Below are 24,610 nucleotides of genomic sequence, written 5' to 3'. Positions count from 1 at the left end.
AATATCCAAAAGGGTCATTAGCCCATGCGTGCACCTTTTAGCACCAAAGTTCTTGATTACATCAACTTAACATCCACCATTTTCAAAATATCATCTCGCTAATCAATTTCTTTCATTATTCACATAATAATATGCTGATAACACTATTATGAGTGCAACAAACATCATTATAAAATGATCTTGACTGACTAGCGAAACTTCATTAGTTCATATTTATGAAACAATATCTTATTTTATTCTTAGAAGATGGATTGCTTTGGTGTGTATGTGTTGCCATTAGGTATCCTCAATTCTAGGGTTTCCAGCTCAAGGAAATCTCTTTTGTGTACTACTTTAATTGTTACTAGTACCAATAGATTATTGCATGTATAATGAAACTTCTAGTCTATATCCTTAGAAAATTATCCTAAAAAGTAAATTTTTGTGAATTAATTTCTTCTTTCCTACCAATACTTCTCTATTTTCTCTGCTTGTCACAAAAACCAAATAGCTATGAAATATAGTGAGAATCCATCTTTTACAAATTATGAAATTCAAAAGATAATTTCCTCCATTGCACGAGAAACATTTGCACGAATAGAAAGGGTATCAACAATAGCCATCCATATTAGCAATGAAAAAGCAATTAATTTGAATTAGTATAAATGAATCCTATGGAAACGACTCCTTGGGATAGTATATTCCCTTTCTCTTACAAAAATTTTCAAATTGAAAATCCATTATGAAGAGCCAGCGGACAATATCATTTTTAGATTGCATTTGTCAAAGTTCACATACCAGTATTAACTTCTTTTCCTAGCTTTACCTTGATGTACTTTTCACAATTATGCAATCATTTAAAAAACAAGTGAATTTTTCCTATTTTCATACCGTACTCAATAATAGAGATATTGTGAACCGGTAACAGCGGATTTGGTGATAATAGGTTTTTGGCATGGGTTGATGCCAACTTATAAGCTGCTAGAATACATAATTGGTATATTATATCAATTTATGTTATTTGATTATCACAAAATATCCAAAAGGGTAATTGGCCCATGCGTCCGCCTTTTACCTGCAAAATTCTTGAAACATAGATTAACATCTTTGGGGTGAATAAACCTCTCACCTCAACTTAACATCCACAATTTACAAAATACCATCTCCCTAATCAATTTCTTTCATAATTCACATAATATTATACTGATAACAATATTATGAGTGCAACAAGCATCATTATAAATTGATATTGACTGACTAGCGAAACTTCATTAGTTCATATTTATGAAACAATATTCTTTTTTATTTTTAGATGATGGATTGCTTTGGTATGTATGTGTTGCCATTATGTATCCTCAATTCTAGGGTTTCCTGTAGAATCTCTCATGGAAATCCTTTTTGCGTACTACTTTAATTGTTTCTAGTACGAGTAGATTATTGCATGTATAATGAAACTTTCAGTCTATAGCATTAGAAAATTGTCCTAAAAAGTAAATTTTTTTGAATTAATTTCTCCTTTTCTTCCAATACTTCTCTATTTTCTTTGCTTGTCACAAAAACCAAATAGCTATGAAATATAGTGAGAATCCATCTTTTACAAATTATGAGATTCTGAAGATAATTTCCTCCATTACACAAGAAACATTTGTACGAATAGAAAGGGACATCTATCAACTACAAATAATAGTCATCCATATTAGCAATGAAAAGGTAAGTAATTTGAATTTGCATTAATGAATCCTACAAAAATGTCTCCTTGAGATAGTATATTCCCTTTTTTCTACAAAAAATTTCAAATTGAAAATCCATTATGGAGGGCAAGCGAAGAATATCATTTTTAGATTGCATTCGTCGAAGTTCACCCACCAGTATCAACTTCTTTTCCTATTTTTTCCTTGATGTACTTATCACAATTATGCAATCGTTACAAAAACATGTGAATTTTGCCTATTTTTATACCGCTCTCAATAATAGAGATATTGTGAATCGGTAATGGTGGGTTTGGTGATAATAGGTTTTTGGCATGCGTTGATGTCAACCTATAAGCTGCTATGATGTGTAATTGCCATATTAGACCAATTTACGTTATTTGATTATAAACAAATATCCATAAGGGTCATTAGCCCATGCGTGCACATAGATTAGCATCTTTGATGTGTATGAACCTCTCATATCAACTTAACATCCACGATTTACAAAATACCATCTCCCTAATCAATTTCTTTCTTAATTCTCCTAATAATACTGATAACAATATTATGAGTGTAACAAACTTCATTAGAAATTCATCTTTGACTTACTAGCGAAACTTCATTAGTTCATATTTATGAAACAATATCTAGTTTTATTCTTAGAAGATGGATTGCTTTGGGAGGATAGGTTTGTGTTGCCATTAGGTTGCCATTAGGTATCTCCAATTCTAGGGTTTCCTGTAGAATCTCTCAAGGAAATCTTTTTTATGTACTACTTTGATTGTTACTAGCACCAGTAGATTATTGCATGTACAATGAAACTTTCAATCTAAAGCCTTAGAAAATTGTCCTAAAAAGTAAATTTTTGTGAATTAATTTCTCCTTTCCTACCATTACTTCTCCATTTTCTTTACTTGTCACAAAAACCAAATAGATATGAAATATAGTGAGAATCCATCTTTTACAAATTATAACATTAAAAAAATAATTTCCTCCATTGTACAAGAAACATTTGTATGTATAGAAAAGAACATCCATCAACTACAAATAATAGGCATCCATATTAGCAATGAAAAGGCAATTAATTTGAATTTGTGCTAATGAATCCTACGGAAACGACTCCTTGAGATAGTATATTATTCCCTTTCTCCTACAAAAATTTTGAATTGAAAATCCATTATGGAGAGCCAGCGAACAGTATCATTTTTAGATTGCATTCGTCAAAGTTCACGCACCAGTATTAAGTTCTTTTCCCATTTTTGCCTCGATGAACTTATCACAATTATGTAATCATTACAAAAACATGTGAATTTTTCCTATTTTTAGACCACTCTAAAAATAGAGATATTGTGAACCGATAATGTCGTGTTTGGTGATAATAGGTTTATGATATGCGTTGATGCCAACTTATAAGCGGTTGTAATGTACAATTGCCATATTATCCCAATTTACATTATTTGATTATCACAAAATATCTAAAAGTAGCCCATGCCTACACCTTTTAGCACCAATGTTCCTGAAACATAGATTAGCATCTTTGAGGTGAATGAACCTCTCATATCAACTTAACGTCCACAATTTACTAAATACTATCTCACTAATCAATTTCATTCATAACTCACATAGTAGTGATAACAATATTATGAGTGCAACAAACATCATTTGAAATTCATGTTGACAGACTAACCAAATTTCGTTATTTCATATTTATGAAATAATATCCAGTTTTATTCTTGGAAGAATTGCTTTAGGAGGATAGGCATATGTTGCCATTAGGTACCGTCACTCGGGAACGAGATGCTTTCTTTGGTAAATAATTGAGTTATGCATGCAATAATCTACTGGTGTTAGTAACAGTTAAAGTAGTACACAAAAAGGATTTCTTTGAGAGATTCTATAGGAAATCCTAGAATTGAAATAATTTGAACTTCACATATAATGAAATGTTTAGTCTATAGCCTTAGAAGATTCTCCTAAAAGGTAAATTTTTGTGAATTAATTTGTCCTTTTCTACTATTATTTTTCCATTTTCTTTGCTTGTCATAAAAACCAAATAGCTATAAAATATAATGAGAATCTATCCTTTACAAATTATGAAATTCAAACGATAATTTCCTCCATTGTACAAGAAACATTTGCACAAATGGAAAGTGACATCCATCAACAACAAATAATAGGCATTTGTATTTGCAATAAAAATGCAATTAAAACAAAATATATTTTAAATTTGTATTAATGCAGCCTACGGAAATCGCTCTTTGAGACAATATATTCCCATTCTCCCACCAAAAATTTCAAATTGAAAATCCATTACGGAGTGCCAGCAAAACGCACCACTTTTTTATTGCATTTGTCAAAGTTTACGAACTAGTATTTATTTTTTCTTCTTCTTCTTTTTTCCCATTTTTGCCTTGATGCACTAATTGCAATTATGTAAAAACGGGAGAATTTTGCCTATTTTCAGACCACTCTCAAGAATAGAGATATCGTGAACTGATAATAGTGGATTCAGTAAGAATTGGTTTTTGCCATGTGTTGGCTGCCAACCGATAAACTATTATAATATGCAATTACCACATAATGCCAATTTACATTATTTGATTATCACAAAATATCCAAATAGGTCATTATCCAGCGCATGCACCTTTCAGTACCAAATTTCTTGAACATAGTTTAGCATCTTTGAGGTTAATGGACCTCTCATATCAACTTAACATCCATAATTTTGTAAATACCATTTCATTAATCAATTTCATTCATAATTCACATATTGTAACAATATTATAGTGTATAAAACATCACTAGAAATTCATATTGACTAACTAGCCAAACTTCATTAGCTCATTTTATGAAACAATATCCAATTTTATTTGTTAGAAGATGGATTGCTTGCGTAGGATAGGTATAGTGTGGACCTTAGCTATTCTCACTAGGGAAATAGATGCTTCCTTTGGTAAATACTTGAGTTATACATGCAATAATTTACTGGTAAAGTAATGTAATGTTTTGGATTAATGCGGTTTACATAAAAGATGCCGCAAGTGAAATGGTCCCTCACAATGAAACACTTTCTCATAACTCTCAAATTTTCATATCAGTGCAAAATTATGGGTCTTTTCTGTAATTTAAAAAATTTCAATTTGATATGATGAATGTTTTGTTGACAAAAAATATATTTCAGTATTACGGAAGTCCATAAATAGGCCCTGAATGTTAAGTCATCGATAATAAGTTTCTAGCCTTCAAAGGAATGGGCAACTTGGCCAAGATTAGTTTAATGGCCCAAATGTATATCACCCATATATGGTTCATTAATTGTCCTATAAATGACTCATTAATTGTCTTTGAACCCTGTTATTGTAACTTATTGAGAAAAAAAGTGATATAAGATCTTTAAGGATAATATTCAAAATTGCCAATTCTGGAATCAGCGCAAGTCTTGGAAAAAATTACATACTAGTAATTCTTACAAAAAAAAAAAAAAAGTTTCACACTTAAGAATTTTTTTCAATTCAGAAATATTTTTCTTGATACATGCCCAAATTAAGACAAGGAAACTTGTAATACAGAGAGAGTGTTATGTGAAACTATAGTCAATTTCTCCTCATAGGGACTATCCATACTTCTTTTTATTTAACATTATGGGATTAACCGTACTTGGGATAAAAAAAACACTCATTATCAAAAGGGATTGACCAAAGACCATTTATCTTTTATACATGGAGGTGACAATCATTTTGATCCCTTAAATTTTAAAATGGGTGGTTGTAAGAATGTCATTGAATAGACAAAAATTCTCCAAAAGAAAATATCTCGAACTTCATGACTCACCCCAAGCCATCCAATTTGCTATCTAATGAATGGGAATGATTGTGAGCTCTATATACAAAAGATAAATGGTCTATTTGTAAGCAATTTCCAAGGGTATTTTTTTTTTAGGTCAAGGATGACAAAAAAACACTTTACCATGTGTTTTTCTTGTTTCCATACTAAAAATCTTTGTCCATTAATTTTGGAATTTTTATTTTATCTAATTGGCGTAGATGTTATGTTATTTTGTTAATTAGATTAGAATTATTATTAGGTATTATCTACGAAGAGGCCGTTTATCTTTTGTATATGGATGTTACAATTATGCTCACTCATTAGATGTCAAATTGTGGCTTGGGGGTGAGTCACAAAGTCTGAGTATTTCTTTTTTAGAACTTTGTGTCTATTCAATGACATTCTTACAACCACCCATTTTGAAATTTAAGGGACAAGAATATCGTGACCTCCATATACAAAGGATAAATAGTCTCTTTGTAGACAATCCCTTATTATTACCATGGTTAGCCAAAAGTGCAATTGGAGGTTTATATTTTCTTCTAAATAAACCTTGCAGAATCCCACGGATAGATAAGTATCATTAAACCTATTTCGAGGAGGGCCATGGTCCACACCGAATCTTTGTTCAATAAAGATGATTATTTCGCCTGCCCAAAGGTTCGGATGTAATAATTGTACGCTCCGGAGTCACTATTATGACGTCATTTTTGGTGTGTCATTTGAGGCTCAAAGATGACCCCCAAAGTTGTTTTAGTACGACTTTTTCTTGTTATCATTTAGGGCACGTTTGGTTTGTGTGAAAATAATTTCTAGAATTTATTTTCATATGAAAAAATTCTTTGATATCGTTAGATATGGGATTATTTTCACAACAATTTGTCCCAACGCATCTTTTCACACAAATTAGCAGCTAATTAGTATGAAAATATTCCCGTACCTATCCACATGAGAAAAATTTTTCACATGAAAACATTTTCTAGAAAATTTTTTCACACAAACCAAACGTGCCCTTATTTAATCTTCATCCAATGTTTCCATGACATTTTTCCATTTACCTAATCTACTGAGGTGTATTTAAAGGGATTGCATATTATGAGACTATTTATTTTTTGTACAAAGATGTCACAACTTTTGGTCATTGGATGTGAAATACAATGGATGAGACTATGTTGCAACATTCAAGGAATTTTATTTGGGATTTTGTGCCCAAACAATGGCACATCCTCAACCACCTGATTTCAAATCTATGGGTCAATAATGATTGTGACCTACTTGTATCAAAAATAAATAATCGCATCATATATATTTCTATATTTAAATTAAAATAACTATCTTTGAATTACTGTTACAATTGGCCAGCAGTGTGTAATTATATGTTTTTGTTTGCTTCCAATTTAATTTTCTTAGGAACATGAGTCTACACAAAACCTTTGTCAATTATGATGACTATTTAAATGTTTGTTTTATTTTTTGGGTAATTCAAGGAAGACATGCACCTATTTATTTTTTCAAATAGATTACGGAGTTAGTTTTTTTTTTTAAGGTACCATTGGATGGGGTCTGCAAGATTGAAAACCACAATGTGGTAACTAGATATGGAGCCCCGTACTATTGGAACGTCAATTTGTGCTACAATATCATTATTAGTACAACTAATTTGGGGATGCCTTTTTTATGCCAAAAAATGACGCTAAGTTTGTTTCCTTACATACTTCCGTTGTTTTGAGACATTAAATATTGTGATTGGCGAAAGTAAGGTGCAATTGGAGATTTTTGTCCGCCTCCAAGTAAACTTTCTTAGGACTCCTAATAAGTCATGGTTAGATGAGGGTCACTAGGAATTAATGCTATTAGGGGTCATCGTCCACACTAAATCTTTGTCTAAATTTGATGATTACTTGAGGTCCTGTAACATCTGAGTAATTGTGTGCTTGGGTATCATTATTATTTCATATAGTTTTTGAGGAGTATTTTTGAGGTCAATGGTGATGCAAAAGTAGTTTGTTGTGTTTTCTTGTTTTCATGTAGGGCTGGCAATTTACCCACTTTGGATTCAAAACTCGAATTTTGGATCTTATTCGGATCCGGGTATGGATCCAAGATTAGGATTCGACAGGTTGGATCTAAATCCAAATAGTAATTCGAATTAGATTCGCATCTAAGTAAATCCGATCTGGATCCAACCCGATTTTAAAATATTATATATAATTTTATATATGTCATATAGTATTTTTTGTTATATATTATATTATACATAAAATAATGTATAAAATAATTAGTTGGATTTGATTGGGTGGATCCAGATCTAGATCTGGATCCAAATATTCTAGATCCATCGTCTAAATCCAGATCCAAGTCTTATGTATACTTCTCATATCTAAATCTGAATTCCAATGGACCCTTTCTCAACTAGGGGTGGCAAACAACACTAATTTAAGAGGCAAAGAAAAGTTTGGTCCCCAGAGAAAGCAGTATAATTCTACATTTTTACGTTACGCATATGTTTCCTACCAAAGAGTTAACTTTTTAATATTTTACATACATTTATGCATATTTCAACCTTATTTTCGTGCCATAAATCTATATCCATGGTTTTTAGGACAATCTCTATTTTACCTAATTGGCTTAGGTGTGTTATTATTATGATAATTGGCTTAGGATTATTATTATCACTACTGGTCAAAGGTGCAATTGTACGATTATGTCTTCTTCTGATTAAACTTCCTTACGAATTCCATAAGACATGGGTAGATGCTTAATTCAAGAAGGGCCATTGTCCACACACTATCTTTGTCCAATTGTGATGATTATCATGCGTGATACAACATTTGATGTGATAATTATGTGCTTTTGTGCCACTATCATGACATCATTTTTGGGGTGTTTTTGAGCGTTAACGATGACGCCGAAAGATATTTTAATATGATCGTTTTTGGATTTCAAATCTTACAAACAGTGCATCTTGTAATGCATTCATTTTCGAACCGTTAATTTTTCAAGATTTTCAAGTATTCATAGATTTGTATTATTTTTTAAATTTTAAATTTTATAATTAAAAATAAAAATAAATTTTCAGATCATCACCAAGATTTCCAGTATTGAAACAAGATCTTTCAACGCTATTTGAAGATATGCTTTACGTTATTGTTTAGAGCCTTGGCCTTATACAAACCACACCCTATTGTGAGTATCCAAATGTGTGTAATTAGACATTTTTATCCTACTTCCAACTTCCAATTAGGCTTCTTAGTATTGGGTGTGGGGTTTTCTCCATGTTTTAATGGGCTGTTTAAAAATAAATAAAATGATTATTAATTAGTATTTTTCATATGATCAAAATGATCCCATTTTAGTCCACATGCTGTAAAAACTCCTACACACATTTCTTTGAGGTACAAATTTTATTTTACTTAACTGGCTTAGTTGTATTATTATTCTGATAATTGGCATAGGACTGTTATTATCATAGCTGGCCAAAGCTGCACTCTGAGGTTTATGACTTCTTGCAGTTAAACTTCCATAGGAATCCCATAGATATATAGTTAGATGACTGTCATTAGAACCTATTCCAAGAAAGAGTTATGGTTTACAAAAAAATTCTTGTATAATTGTGATGATTATTTTAGTTATTAGAACATCGGGATTAAGTAATTGTGTACTTCAGTTTCACCATGATTACGTATCATCGTTCGGGTGTATTTTGCATCAAAACATCCAACATGGCATCAAAAACCAATCTGATCAAATGCGGTGCATAAGATTGGATTATATTGTGGCTATTCTATCCTGGCAACATGGGATAAAGTATTGTTGTTTTGATCTTTCTATAATCGTATCAGAATATCATGACACTTTATCTTCGTTGTCTTTGTTGAACACGTAATATTTCATCAACACCACTCAATCTCTAGGACCCACACATGGACCTAATTTTTCTACGTAACTTAGCTCGCATTGTCATGAAAATTATGATTCACTTCCTCCGCAATCAACTCTAATGGGCATCTCTTTCAAAGTGTTTACTGTATATCACATCTAATTGTTAGTCTTCCTAAAGTCCCTCTACAGCTCTGATGACCGCTTCTTAAGTCAATTCCACTCGATCATCTTAACTTACTTGTAGTTAGCCTATAACCTACTTGTTCTCCTGCTGCAACTGCTGTTAATCCTGCGTTACACGGGCTAATCATATGGGATTTGGTTCCATTCCCTCCTGACAAACATGTAATTGGTATTACATAAGAACCATTAACCATCACAAGGCACAATTTAGTTGCTCAAGTTTTATTCATAAGAGCATGGAATGCGTTATAATGAATCTTTTGTTATAATGATTGCTATTTGTTTTCTTCTTGCACTAGGATCACTTTGGGACTGAAATGCAGAGCCGATGGATGTAAAAATATGCATTCCTGAATAGATACCTCTAAGGAAAAGTTCGCATGCACCAGCTAATAAAGATCCATCTTCGTTTGTTAGCATTGTAAAGTACTCTGTAGTCTTAAACGAGCTCTATGTGAATAGTTTCGGCACTTCCAATAGCAATTCTTACAACTAACTTCACTCAAAGTGGATATGATCACTCCATGTTTTTTGTGCCATTAGTCTTGCCATTTGTATCCTACTACAATATGTGGACGGTATTCTCATATATGAAAATGGCCCCATCTCAATTTTTTTGGGTAAGTCAGCGGTAGGAACAGAACCTAAGATGTAATCCCATCTCAATCAAAGATGTGAAGTTGTGGTTGCAAGAATAAATTTAGATGGACCCCAATGGAATTATATGTCCATTTAGCCTTGAGGACACCCACTCTATGTGTGCTATCGCATCAATCAACAAAAGTATGCAATTGATCTCATATCTAGTGCTAACCTGATTGATCCCAAATTTGTCGTTACTCCTATGGAGCACAATTTCAAACTCCCAACTCATATTATATTCCTAAGCCTAAAACATATTGTAAGCTCGTAGGCTCACGCATCTATCTCACCATGATGTGCCAGATATTGCATGTGTTATACATATGGTAAACCAATTTCTCTCAGATCCTCTATGACCGCGTCTCTTAGCTCTTCACCAGATTCCACATTATATTTAAAATACATAAGTTGTTGGATTGTTCCTTTCATCCACATCTTTAGATTTTATTGCATATGTGGATGCTAATGAGCAGTTGGTCCATATACTTGTTATGAGTTATTGCATGTGTCTTGGCTCATCATCGATCTCATAGACGAGCAAGAAATAAAAAATTGTTTCTAATTCAAATACAGAAGCCGAGTATCATGTTGTGTCCTCTATTATAAACGATAGTATTTGGGTTCATGTTCTCTTAGTGACTTTGTGACCTCCATTTCCAACCCTACACCATTATATGCTGATAATCAAAGTCCACAAAAGATTGCATCTAATCTAGTCTTTTTACAAGCGAATAAAACATACTAATGTGGATTGCCACCATGTTCAATATCACTATCGGGGTGATGCTTTTTCTCTCCCTTATATTTCCTGTACCTTAAGAAGTATGAATCTTCACTCGAAAGAGACATGATTTTCTCATGGACTTTCTGATGCTTCACTTGAGACCAGGATCAGCATGAGCATGTGATCTATATGTATAATATTGTATATCATGTATATTGTCTCATATTTCGATTACATATTAGTATTGGGCTAATTTGATCTAAACCAAAGTGAATATTTCTATATAAAACCTATCACAGTTTCTTTTTATACCTAATGAGAATTGATCTAAGAATAATGTCTTCGTACTCACTCTCTCTCTCTCTCTCTCTCTCTCTCTCTCTCTCTCTCTCTCTCTCTCTCTCTCTCTCCACCTTAGTTGAAACAGATTGAACTCCTCACCCTCTCCAAAACTACAAGACTCATACTTTTTTTTGGGTAATTCAGTAGGGATGATGAGCTTTTTACCTGTTTTTTAAAATTGTTAATGGTTTTTTAAGACATTAAGTGAAAATGGAAGTCTAGACTTTAGCTCGGGTACAAGTGATGCTACCACCACGACTCCAACCTCATACTTGATGGATGCATTTTGCATCGTCAATGCATCCGAGTGATGTTCTGTTAATTTAGGGTTTGTTCAAATGATGTCAAGCTCTCTTCCTTCTATTTTTACGTGTTTTGGCAAACTTTAGTTTCTTCACTCAAAATTTAGTGAAGGGATCTATGAGCAAGTTTTGAGTCCTTTGGAAAAAAATTTTTTTTTAAAGAGGAGTTAAGTATGAATGAAATTTGGAGTTAAGTATGAATGAAATTTGGGTCTTAAGAGAGATAAAGGGGAGAGAAGAGACCATAGGGAAAAAAAAAATCCTCAAAAAAAAAAAAAGGGACTATAGGAAAAAAAAAAAAATGTGTAAGAAGAGAGAAAAAGAGGCGTTAATATCTTGTTTCTAAAAAATGGGCAAAAGTGTCAATTTGCCCCTCTATAAAAAGGTAGGAGAGCCAAAGTCTAAACTGAATTTTCAATAAGTTAATATGTTAAATATAATATCTTGGAAGGCTTAAATTTAAGCTAGGAAAAACTTAAAAATAAATAAAATAAAATAAAAAATTAAAATAGAGGTTTATGGAGTATGGATTTGAAAGGGAACAAAAAAAATATTAGATGAGTTTAAGAGAAAAATGAAATGGAGAGTTTCAGAGGATAACTGGTCCAGGACCCATACAATTAAAGAGGCGGTTCGCTCCCAACCAATTTCGCATCCAAATCGGCAATCCAGAACTGAAAATTGCCGGGTTTTAAAAGGCTGATTAAACGATATAAATGATTTGTCACCCAAAATGGAGCTATGGGTTGGTGTGACATCTATACACCCAAAAAATCATGTAACCTTTACACCCAAAACTCACGAAGGCTAGCTTAAAACATGCCCTTGCTTTAGGTTACCATCCATATAAATAGATTATACAACTATTTATAATCTCTCGTTGCATTACAATTTCTAATTTCCTCTATTTTCTTGCATGTATTTTCTTAATGCAGGTCAGTTCATCATTTAATCACCACTTAAGACAGTTGCTCATTGAATTCCAAAACTGATTAAGGTTCAAAACTTGTAGGGGTAAGTGTCAGCATGTTGATTTGGTAGTTTCAATCCCCATTTTGAAATGGCTAAGGAAAGAGAGAGAAGATCATATGTAACAAAAGGCCTAACATCAATAATCTGTGAGCCTGCAAAATTGATACTACAAAGAACTAAAAAATATGTAAAGAGGATATGATTATTTTGAAAATGACTCAAGTAATGGGAACAAAATGATAGATATAGATGTGTATGTGTTAGGTGAAGTGACTATGGGATGGCAAAATAAAAACATTGTGACTGTACATAAAACGTAAAAGTAATTTTCATTTCCTATCGAATATCAATGTTAAAGACTTTGTATCCTTTATCAATATGGTTAAGCTTTCTATACTACTCCTACCGTATAAAACTTATGTACTTTCTTCTATCCAACCATCCATTTTGAGCGGACAGATGGGATGGCCTCAATCACAAGATCACGCCTCCACACTATTTTATTTTAAATTTTTTCTACAAAACACTTTGACACAAAATTTTGGGCATTCACTCCTCTCTTAAATTCACACCTGTAAAAATATGTAAAAAAAAATATTCTCAATAAAATAAAATGACCAAAATTCCCCTAAAAGTTTCAGGGGTATTTTGGTTATTGTATTTCATTAAATATATTTGTAAATATTTTTTTGGGTGCGCCGCATTAAGTTTGTAGAAAAAAATTTAAAGTAAGATACTCTGAAGCATCGGATCTAGATTAAAGGGTCAGTGGCTCACTTGACGTCATCCACACAATAAGGGAAGTATAGAAACCTTTCCAAATCAATATTAAGCTTTTTGTTATTTGACAAATAAAACTGATGTATGATAAAATTATTCTTATTTTTAAATTATATTTAATTCAAGGGATGTGTATCTTATTTTCCACTACAGAGCCATTGAAGCATGGCTTGTAAGCTTTTTCTTTAATTTCCCAATTAATAGATTATTGGATTTTCTTCTATGAGACCTTTTTTTGGCATCAAAATCTCATTCGTAAACCAAATTTGATTGAGTTAAAATGTAAGAACAAAGAGGGGGAGAAAGTCGTAAACCAAATACGAATACTAAACCCTATGACAAGGCTCCAGAAGATAAAATGTAAGAACAAAGAGGGGAAGAAATTTGTTAATAAAAAGTAAAGTTCCAGTTCAAAAAAAAAACAAAAGAGGAGGGATTAGGTCCAATGAACAAAGAGATATATACAACTAACATGGAAGAAGAACTTTAGGATAATTTGAAGTTTTTTGAATAAAATTTTTAACAAAGTGATATAATTTGGCATTTTTTATTTTGGGAACCTATCACTTAAATAGCCAAAACTACTTTACAAATTCATGACGTTGGCCAAATCGTACCGTTTGACATTGAGATTGTTATATTTAAGTTTTTTTTACAAAAATACCTCTTTAAAAAATGCATAAAAGATTGAAATACTGAATAAGCAGGGGTATTTAAATAATTTTACCCCACGTAAGTAGCACAAAGTAAACTATGATAATACGCCAAGTTGTTCGAGGTTATCAACACAGAACTAACTGTTAGATTATGAGAACACCACTAGTTGTTCAAGGTTAACAACATGGAACTCACTTTTTCCATTGAAAACCCTCAACCAAAGAAATTATCATCATTTGACTCGGAGTACTGAAATGACATAAATTATAAAAAAGCCTTTGCATATTTAGGGTTCCCAATTTTGAACAGCTCAATTACATATTTTAATGAGGTACTTCAGCAAAATAAAACTTTAAAAGAAATCACTCTAGCATGAAATGAGATCATTTGACCATCTTAATGATTTTGTAATGTAGTCTAACCATTTAATTGATATTTTTCCTTTCATTTTAAAAAAAAATAAGTTTCTTGAGGTTATTTTAAAAAGGCGAATGCTAATATTCGTTATAATTAGCAGCACTTGGAAATTTCTCCATATTTTACATTTTACTTCTTCTTTTTTTAATTGGGTTATATTGGAAAAATAAAAAACAAAAAGGACATTAACATAAAATAAAAATATAACACGCTTTCCCTTTTTAGCATAACTTTCTTTTGAAAATAAGAATATAAAGTTGACGCTTTAACTTTTAGAATCAAGGTGCACCTCAAAATTACAATGAAAATGGTTGTTTTGATGTTGGAAAACTATCTAAGCGATCATTTTGACATCGAGATGTATGGATATAAAAAATAAAAAATAAAAATTTAAATATTAAAAATAATACGTTTTGTAATACATTATCGGGAAAGTCCACTTTCAAGATTTACATATATTTATAGATCTGCTTAATTTGAACTATTTTTACAGTTTATAATTTTATAATTAGATACGAAAATAGATTCTAGCGCAATCCTAAGAATTCCGGTCACCAAAATTGCATCTTGACAAAGTTCGAACGTGTGCCTCACTTGAATTGTTTAATTTTGCAACCTTATACCGACCACATCCTTAAAATACTTTATTAACGAAAGTGGCCTTCTAAATACTGAACAATAATTAGGTTACTGCTATTATGTCCCGGATGCGACGTCCCATTATTGAAATTAAACTAACTTTAAAAAAGATCCAATATCTATAAAGCTCAGGCGTTAATGAAAAGAAAAGAAAACCTCACCTCAAATCGTAGTTCAGGAAGCATCGAAAATGTGCACGCTAACTTTAAAATTAATTATAAAATTTCAAGTTCAAAAAATTATCGAGATGTGTAAGATATACGAATACTTATATTTGGGTTGAAAGGAAGAGTGATGCAATATAGGGGGTTATCCCAAGCATGATGACTCTTCGAATTTTAAGCGCCAGACTCCCACACGTAGCTGTTGGCATCTGTCATCCTGAGTTGGGACCTCCATCAGTTGACGTAGCGTCTTTTTGGAGATAGGATAGGTTTACAGAGGAGGTGTGGGTTGATGCCCAAGGTACCACATTGATGATTCCGTTGAGCTCTCTAATAAGAGTTTCTCGTGCATACATAGCCACACCAAGATTTTGAATTTGAAAATGTGCCGTTGAGGTACCAGGGGCGTCTCCAACTACTCCTTTCCATAAATGCTTAGCTCTTCTCTTTCTAGAAACCACCTTCCATTCCATTGTTGGTTCTTGGTTGTCAGGCTCGGACATTGGTTCTCGATTACCAGAAACTGAATCAGTAGTTCAGTAGAGTTGAGGAAGTTGAAGCTGGAGAATTGGAGTTAGCCGAACCTTCATCCTTAAAAGAACCCAACGAAGGACCTGCCAAAGTGAACCAGTCAATTTCAACCAAGTGGCCAAAAGCTTGAGCCACCAAGGCAAAAACTTCCTTGGCCCATACATGAATGGGAATACTTAAATCCTTCAAACCAAAGGAGGAGGTTTAACTAAAAATAAGTTGGCACTCTTTTGAATCTCCAGAAATGCTACTTCAGACCCATATCGGCAAAGGTATCAAACAACATAAGAGCTCTATAGTTAGGAATAATCCTACAGGTCAAGGGACACTTCCAAGTACCAGTCGTCCGGTCTTGAAGCATGCTCAAGTCCTCCACGGGAGGGCTAAAGGAACAGACAAGGGCCTGGGAGTCCCACTGTGCAGTGGAGCCCTTCCGAACCTCTAGCACAAGGATTCCATCAACAGAGGCACATGATGCCAAAGGAGCAGGGCAGGGGTATAGGTAGGTTGAGGGCCAAAACAGACCTCTTTCCAATTTGAGGAGGAAGAAGAAGAAGACCAGCCAGACGGACCTCGAGCTCCTTTAAGGATAGATTGGCGACCTCCTGGTACAACTGGGGCTTTCGAAGAGCCCGAGCTCCACAATCCAATCAAGCCGCTGACCTTATGATGCTCAGAAAAGCCTTTTGCACCACCTCCTGTTCCACTGAGAGACCTCGAAGAGGAGTTCCAGGCCGGAAAAGAACTGCATCCAAATCTACCCATAATACCAGATAGGAAGCGAATCACAAGGAGAAGCAGGAAGCGAAACGATTAGGAAGAAAGAACAACGAGGCAGGCCCATACGAGTTCCAGTTTTTAAAGACTGATGTTTCCTCGAGCGCATCACAAGGAGAAGCAATAGATTCACTTTGGCAGATCGCTTGTCCCTCAAATAAATAATTGGATTTTTAAGTGAGAATATCATTGGAGCATTTTCTAAGCTCCAAGTCTTACGCGTGAAAATATTTTTAAAACATTCCCTCGTATTCACACCAATTACCTGTCAATTGGTGTCAAAAGATGCATACGGATTCATTGGTATAAAAACATTCCCACTTAACCGCATGAGAATTTTTTCTTACGAAAATATAGTCACACAAAACACAAGACAAATGTGCGCTTAGAGATCGGTTATGAACCCAAAATTTTACAAAATTAGTTTCAACCACCGCGATTATGAATCTAAAAAAAAATAGATATTGAATTTTAAAAATAAATTACTTTAAACGCCATGTGTGAGACCATTTGACATAGCTCATTTTAATATTTTACAGACCATCAGATCTGCACTACTGCAAAGTCATGATCTAGAGCAACTTTAGGATATTGTAGAAATACGGGCTTGATAATAAATATGCTTTTTAAATATAATTCACTCTTAATTTTTAATGAATATATAATCTTTAACATGAAAATCATGAATATGAAAAAAAATTGAAAATAATAATTATACTAAAGAAACATTTGAACCGTTAGTTACCATTGTTTCTAGATGGAGCATCCATCTTAAAGATAGATGCTTTATACCTCCAGACCGCATATCGTAGAAATGCGGTCCAACCCGCATGAAACAATTTTCCTTTGTTTCTATCCAAAATCCATCTCTAAAATGGACCTCTAGAAAAGCACTGCATATTAATGGGTCCACAAGCTTTTCTATTCATCCACATATTCTCCCATATTTAGCTTTCATGTAAAAATCAGGATGCATGGCAAGGCACCACAATAGCAGAGACCCTTGTGAAAAGAAATCCAACTCTTGGTCCTAATACGGTATCAAATTTCAATATACACATGAATCTCTCATTTTTAATGATCAGAAACAGGAATGATTAGTTGCACCCTTGAGGAAAAGATACCAGAAATCAAAAAAAGGAAATACAGATCCTGGGAAAAACATCCAAATTCAGAATTTGACATAGTACATATTTTCAATTTTCAATATTAATATCCTCCATGGACAGTTTCACACAGGCACACGCACACACGAGAGAGAGAGAGAGAGAGAGAGAGAGAGAGAGAGAGAGAGAGAGAGAGCACATTATCCAGGACCCACTTTCGGAATGTCGTAGTGTTCACTGAGGTTAGCAAGATATTGGTTGAAGTCCTGAATGCGATCCCTGTGTGATTTATCGGCTTCCTTGGCCAGCCTATTGACATCAAGGTTTGCCCTCTGTTCAATATATCGCCTTTCAGCTGGTGTGAGATGATCATCATAAAGGGATGGATTCACTTCACTCTCCATCTTATCCTCGCTTTCTTCATGAGTCGGTTCAGATGATAGCTCTTGTGTTCCTGTGCACATAGAACCCCCACATTGAGAGAGAGAGAGAGACTGTTTTTTCTTCTTTTTTTTAATCGGTGGAGATGGAGCAACCTTCAGTCAAATTGTAGTTTTTGGAGAGATGTACGAGAAAAATATGAGGTGTCATTGGTTTCAAGATATTCAGAGAACAAGATGCTGTCTTTCAACCATATCTAAGATGGCCAATTACCACGACATCAAGTTTCTCTTTTGAGAGAGAGAGAGAGAGAGACCATCCTATTGCCTGAAAGAAACAGTAGAACAAAATCGTCTAGGTTTTGTTCTACAAGTAAATCATGTTTAGTTATTGATACAGGCAGCAACCCTAATTATTTCACAAACAAATGTATTCCAATATAATCAATGGAAAATAGCGTCTCATCATAGCCAGCCACTTATTTATTGTAGTTTATAGGATGAAGCAAACCTGATGAAAGCTCACTTAATGTTGTTTGAGATATGGACTCATAGCTACTTTTGCTCTTCTTCTTCTTCTTTTTCAAACCCCCTACCTTAACATCTAAAGCTTTTCCTTTCAACTTCAGCTTCCCCTTGACCACACTTTCGTATTCTGACATTCTGCTAAGAAAGAATCTGGAAGTGTTCAAACCAAATAAATATAACTTATTTTGCAGCTTTACTAAACCAAAAAATAAAAAATTATCTTTCAAGAAAAGGGCTAACAAAGATAAAATTCCCGGCGTCCATTCCACAATAAAATACCATACTTAATCTAGCTTCTCTCTATCCAAACTGAAATCACTGTCAAACTGAAGGTTCCTTGCAGGGCCATAATCATATATATATATATATATGAATATGATTAGCTAGGAAGACCCTATTAGGGTTTGTCAAAGTCTGACTAATGTAGAATACAACGGCCACTTTGGCACTGTACCAAAAAGAATAGCAAAACAAATCAGTACATGCAAATAAATAAGGGAAAAGTTTATATAGAGCCGAGGCTCTAAACAATCAAATCAGAGCCCACCTCAAAAATTTTACTAGAAGAGGCTGTTTTGATGTTCAAATACCCTCAAATTGATTATTTCTACATCAAGATGCATGGACATGAGAAAAAATTGGATTTCAAGTTTTGGAAATAGTGCATCTTGTAACGCATTTTTGGACCATCAATTTTCAAGATTTTTTAGTTTTCATAGATCTACTCGATCTACACTATTTTTGAAATTTTAAATTTTATGACTAAAGATGAAAAGATCTTTTAAAGCTATCACAAAGATTTATAGTATTGAAACCATATTTCTTGGTACTATTTGAAGGTCGGCTCTAATTTAATTGTTTAGAGCCTCGGCTCTATACAAACCACACCCAATAAATAATGATGCAGTTTCTATAAGGCCTAGGCTTTATGAAAACAAAGTAAAGCCTCACCTCGAATCCTCATCCGGAAAGCACTGTGGGCTTCGGATATCACCTTAATAGCTCTAAAATCAATTTCCAACACCGACCATGAAATTTGAAGCTAAAAGAGTAGTACAGATCTTGCAGATCTGTGATCACTTATTTTTAGAATGGAATGGACAATCTACATAATATGTTACAACATACATTATTTTAAGGGCCTGAAATCCTTTTTTTGTTTCACAACCATAATGGTCAAGGCCAAGATGATCGATTTGAAGGTTTTCCAACACCAGAACTGCAATTCTCAGTGAGTTTTGAGGTGAGGCTTTACTTATTTTGATAGGGCTGCAGTCCCATCAAAACATTTTCCAATGAATGAACACATGCAGAGGCACTTATGTGCTGGCATGTGTAACATGAAGTCATGAACAACTATGGATCAATATAAATACAGTGTGAGCTACTTTTTTTAATATGGGTCCACAAAAAGAAACCTTGAAATGTCTCCAATAGCAACGTGAAATTTTATGGTATGAATCTTCATTTCAAAACCATTAAAACTGGGACATGGGTTGCTTGATTCTTCTTACAAATCCAAGTGTCAAAATTTCCAAGATTGCATCAATGTGACTGGCCAGGCGTCCCTACCCACTTTTCAGTCTCAAATTTCAGTTTTCGACCTTTAAGTTTTCTGAATTTTTCTAGCATGGGTTGAGTGTACTTAATCTAAGTGATCTGCTCCCAAACTGGAATCACTGTCAAGGGTAGGTTCCTGGCAGGGCCATAATCATATATATTGATTGGCTAGGAAGGAACCTAATAGAGTTTGTCAAAGTTTGATTAATATAGAATACAAGGACCAATTTGGCACTGCACCAACAAGAATGGCCAGACACCACATTTAGATTAAATATTTCCAGAATGGATTTGGGTTTCTTAATGACTTCCTTCAAGATCCGATTTAGGTTTAGTGATTTCTCTCAATATCAAGATTTGGATAAGTGATTTTCTTTTTCTATTTTTGAATATCAGCTTTTGGACCTTTTAGTTTTATAAATTGTTTCTAGCACAGATTTGGGTTTCTTGGTTACCTTTCCAAGATTGAGTTTCGGTTTTGCGACTCTTTCCAATATAGGGATTTGATTTTGTGCATTTTTTCAAGTTTGAGTTTTTAATTTTCTGTATTTGTTCAAATCCGGGTTTGGGTGACTTTATTTAATATTGGATTTTGGTTTTGTGATTGTTTTAGAATTTGGGTTAATGTTCTTAGACTTTTTGTGGACTTATTTTTAAGTTTAATTCGTTTATTTTGTTCAAGAATGGGATTTGATTAATTGCATCATTTACATTCAAGATTTGTTTGATCATCAATGTTTTAAAATGTGCAACATGATACTCGATCCCAATGTGAATCTCCAAAACTTCACAACGATGGAGACTTTGGATAAATATAGCAATAAGACAGAGGACTAAACTCCAACCAGGTAACATTTGTGCTTATTTTCATTGTGAATTTGTGATTCAAGTATCATACTCTGTAAATCTGCCTTTAAGATATGTTATTACTATGTAATAGCTACATGGTGGGCCACAATGGGGAAAAGCCAAGCACTTGCAGAGGATGGCCCTCCGCATACTGATGCTGACATATATCTCATCTAGTTGGGAGAGTAGCTTTAGCTCATTTGAGTTGGTAATTTCTTAATTCACATGGTCCTATCAGAATCAGTACCCATATGGCCTAACCTATATTACTTTTTCCCTATCATGCATTCAGCATATCGAACAGGCTCATACAAAAAAAGAACTAAAACAAGTAAAAGAGACTAAATAATCTATTATATGTCTAGTTTAATTAAATGTTGAAGAAGAGCGTACCAGGAGCACTTCCATATTGATTCCAGCACTATGAGAGACATGGATGACCATAGTGAGTAGCTAGTCAATGCTAGAGAGGATCAGGCGCTCCCTAGAGATAGTTTAAGCTGAGGCCATGTTCGTGAGCCTGCTCAAGTACTATGTGGCCACCAGATCTAAGAGATTGAGGACAAGAGAAGAAGAGATGAAGAGACTGACCTGAAGGAGACAAAGGAGGAAGAGACTGACCTGAAGGAGACAAAGCAGGTGGAGCACTATATCAAGGAGATTATGATGGCTTGGTATTAAATACAGGATGATCATAATGGAGATGGTGGTTATTCTCATGAAGCAGACATTAACAAGTTGTTTAGTTGCTCAAAACTCTTGGAACACCTCTTGGAACTTAGGAGTGGACTAAGGACTTATGAGACCATATCTTTGTTTGTATGGTTTGTTTAATCGATAAGGCCAAACACAGCGGAGGTCCATATGCTCAATGTTCTATGAGTAGTGACTAATTGTTATTTTATTTCAAGTCCAACTTTTATATTTTTGCAAGTTTTTATTTTATATATTTGTTAAAAAAAAAAAATCAAGTTTCAAACCCATGAATGATGAATACACAATGTACGCTTAAACAACACACAGCAATATTATGTATGCAGAACAAAAGGACTGTAAACACACAAACAGTTTCCTTAAAAAGAGAAAGTAGGGGGGTTTGATGTCAAATCCAAACCCCTGACGCTCCCTAACCGCCTAAATTCTGTACGGGACACCTCATGAATGAGAGCCCGCATAGCTGCTCTGGTAGAGCTTCCACATTTCAAACCATTGATTTGACCATCTGGGTTTTATGCCTACTAAAATTACAGAAATTAACATTGTCTTATCATTTAGTTCGGCGATGTTAGGGTTTGGCACACAATTTGATTTCCTTATCGAGACTAGGCGCCAGCCAAATATGTACAAGGCAGTACAAAAAAATTCACCAAACTGCCTGAATTAACCTTTATTGGAGGTTGGACAAAAATAGATTACAACATCACATAGTGATTCTTAAGACAATGCAAAAGGAATAACATTAGGAAATAAACTATTGAAAGTACCATGGTTTAAAAACAGAGTCAGGTCAGAAATGTTAATGTGCCCATCTCTGTTTCAAAAAAAAAAATGTTAATGTCCCCATCTGAGTCGACTCAATAAGACAGATGGTTCTTCAATCAACCATCCTAATCTTACAAAAATATTCTATAACGTAGAACACCTGAATCGTGGGACACTCATCTAAGACTTAGGCAGGTTCTGAGGCGAGGCTACTGAGACAAATGCCAAGTAGACTTGCCAAGTTGTAAATCCTCAGAAACTGCTAATCTGATGTGCAACACTCTCTAAAATCCACATAAAACTCAAGGACATAACATGGACCAACTAAACTCTATTTTCAAAGAGGGTATAAATGTATGTCAGCTGTGGAGCAATGATAACAAGGCAGCCTACCAAACCAAAATGTAAACAAGTAACGATAACAAACTGGAGGAAAAGAAAACTAAATGACCATGATCAGATACAATAAAAATATAACAAACAAACAATTGAATCCCTGCAACATGAATAGCTCTGACTGCTTACATATATTGACTCGACAAATGAACATTGCAGGCAACATCATGTAGATTTATATTGAAAAATTTATAGATTTATTTATTACTATCCCATAGCACATCCTAGACAATACACTACTGAATATCGACATGCAGTAAACATTACTCTCTCTCTCTCTCTCTCTCTCTCTCTCTCTCTCAAGGTGACAGGAATTACAACATGTGACCATTGTTCAAAAAAGCAGAGACCGCCCAGCGCCCATCCCTGGGCGGCCTGCACCCTGCCTATGGGCGGACATGAGTTTTTTTTCTTTTTGTTCTATTGAGTTTTTTTTAAGCATAAAGGCTTTTAAGGATGGGTTTTAGGTTCATTTGAAATTTAAACCCACAATAACCCATTTTAGAAAGAGAAACCTCAAAAAAACTAAATTTTATGATTATTATTGGATCGAAGTATTTCTCAAAGTTACGAAAAATGGATCCAAACATCACCCAAGTATAATAGATTTAGTTTTGGAGGTTTTTAATCCTATTAGAGGGTATTTTTTATTATTTTAGCACCAGAAAACATCTCAAAGGTGGGAGTTTGGAATTAGAGCAATCAAAGTAAGTGCAAAACTTTATTTTTTAGATTGCTTGTTTTATTTTGAAATGTCTTCTTCAAGATCTAGTTGAAGTGAAGATCCGGGTTGGAAATAGAAATATAACCCGAATCCAAATGACAAAAATTGCATTAGATGCAATTATTGTGAAAAAGATACAAAGGGGACATAAACCGGTTTAAGAAACATCTTGCCGGTATTAAGGGGGATGTTACGCCTTGAAAAAATGTTCCTGAAGCTATCAGAGAGGAGATTAAGAAGTATATGAGTTCTGTAAAACAAAAACAGGAACAAAATCCTTGTCATTTGAATAGATCTATTTCGGGTTCTTCTAGAAGAAGTGATCCGGGTTGGAAGTACGGTTATAACCTAAAACCAAATCATAAAAATTGTATAAGGTGTAATTTTTGTGAAAAAGATATCAATGGGGGTATTAACCGATTTACGAAACACCTTGCCGGTATTAAAGGGAATGTTGCTTCTTGTAAAACAGTTCCTGAAGCTATTCGAGATGAGATTAGACAATTTTTTAATTTAAACGAATCAGAAAATGATGAAAATGAGCCTTGTTCTATGAAATATCTTCTCCGGGTTCTTCTAGAAGGGATGATCCGGGTTGGAAGTATGGTTATAACCCGAATCCGAATGACAAAAATCGTATTAAATATAATTATTGTGAAAATGATACTAATGGGGGCATTTACCGGTTTAAAAAACACCTTGCCAATATTAAGGGGGATGTTGCCCCGTGTAAAAATGTTTCTGAGGCTACCAAGGAGGAGATTATACAATATTTGAGTTCAGGGAAGCACAAAAAGATAGAAAAGGGTAGAGCATCCAAGACTCTTAGGGCCTCATCTGCACATATTAGTAAGAGAGAGGTAGAAGACGAGGAGGAGGAAGATAAAGATTCAAAAGAAACAGAGGAGGACGAGCGTTATATTGAAGAGGGAGATGACTCTGAGGATGATAGCCTCGAATTTGATGCATATGATGAGGCTTACCCTATTCCTTCTGATGATGATGATGACTGAAGACTCTTGGTGTTGAGAGTGGACTGTTGAATGCTAACTATTGAGTGTTGACTATTGTGTCCTCG

At 34.0% G+C, this 24,610-nt stretch overlaps 1 protein-coding gene across 7 annotated transcripts in view; it reads right to left on the bottom strand.

Annotated features, from left to right (window-relative positions):
* Positions 1-17,513: 17,513 nt before the first annotated feature.
* The window catches only part of LOC18433992 (7-dehydrocholesterol reductase-like protein), a 28,034-nt gene continuing 20,937 nt past the window's right edge, over positions 17,514-24,610 (bottom strand). For 3 of the 7 annotated variants that reach the window (XM_020666954.2, XM_011624952.3, XM_020666952.2), the window contains exons 2-3: positions 18,505-18,671; positions 17,514-18,067 (exon numbers count right to left, since the gene is read on the bottom strand). In XM_020666954.2, the coding sequence (XP_020522613.1) occupies positions 17,814-18,067; positions 18,505-18,655 (405 nt within the window). In that variant the 5' untranslated portion in view covers positions 18,656-18,671 and the 3' untranslated portion in view covers positions 17,514-17,813. Of the gene's footprint in view, positions 18,068-18,504; positions 18,672-21,323; positions 21,552-24,610 lie in introns of all 7 variants that reach the window. The other 4 variants (XM_011624953.3, XM_006844068.4, XM_020666953.2 and 1 more) reach the window with 2 other exon arrangements.

Source organism: Amborella trichopoda, chromosome 10 (assembly GCF_054954075.1).
Source record: "Amborella trichopoda isolate Santa Cruz 75 chromosome 10, AtrichopodaSantaCruz75HAP2 v2.0, whole genome shotgun sequence".
Lineage (NCBI taxonomy): Eukaryota > Viridiplantae > Streptophyta > Magnoliopsida > Amborellales > Amborellaceae > Amborella > Amborella trichopoda.
Note: the sequence above shows the minus strand (reverse complement) of the source record. Positions and strands in the feature narration are given on the sequence as shown.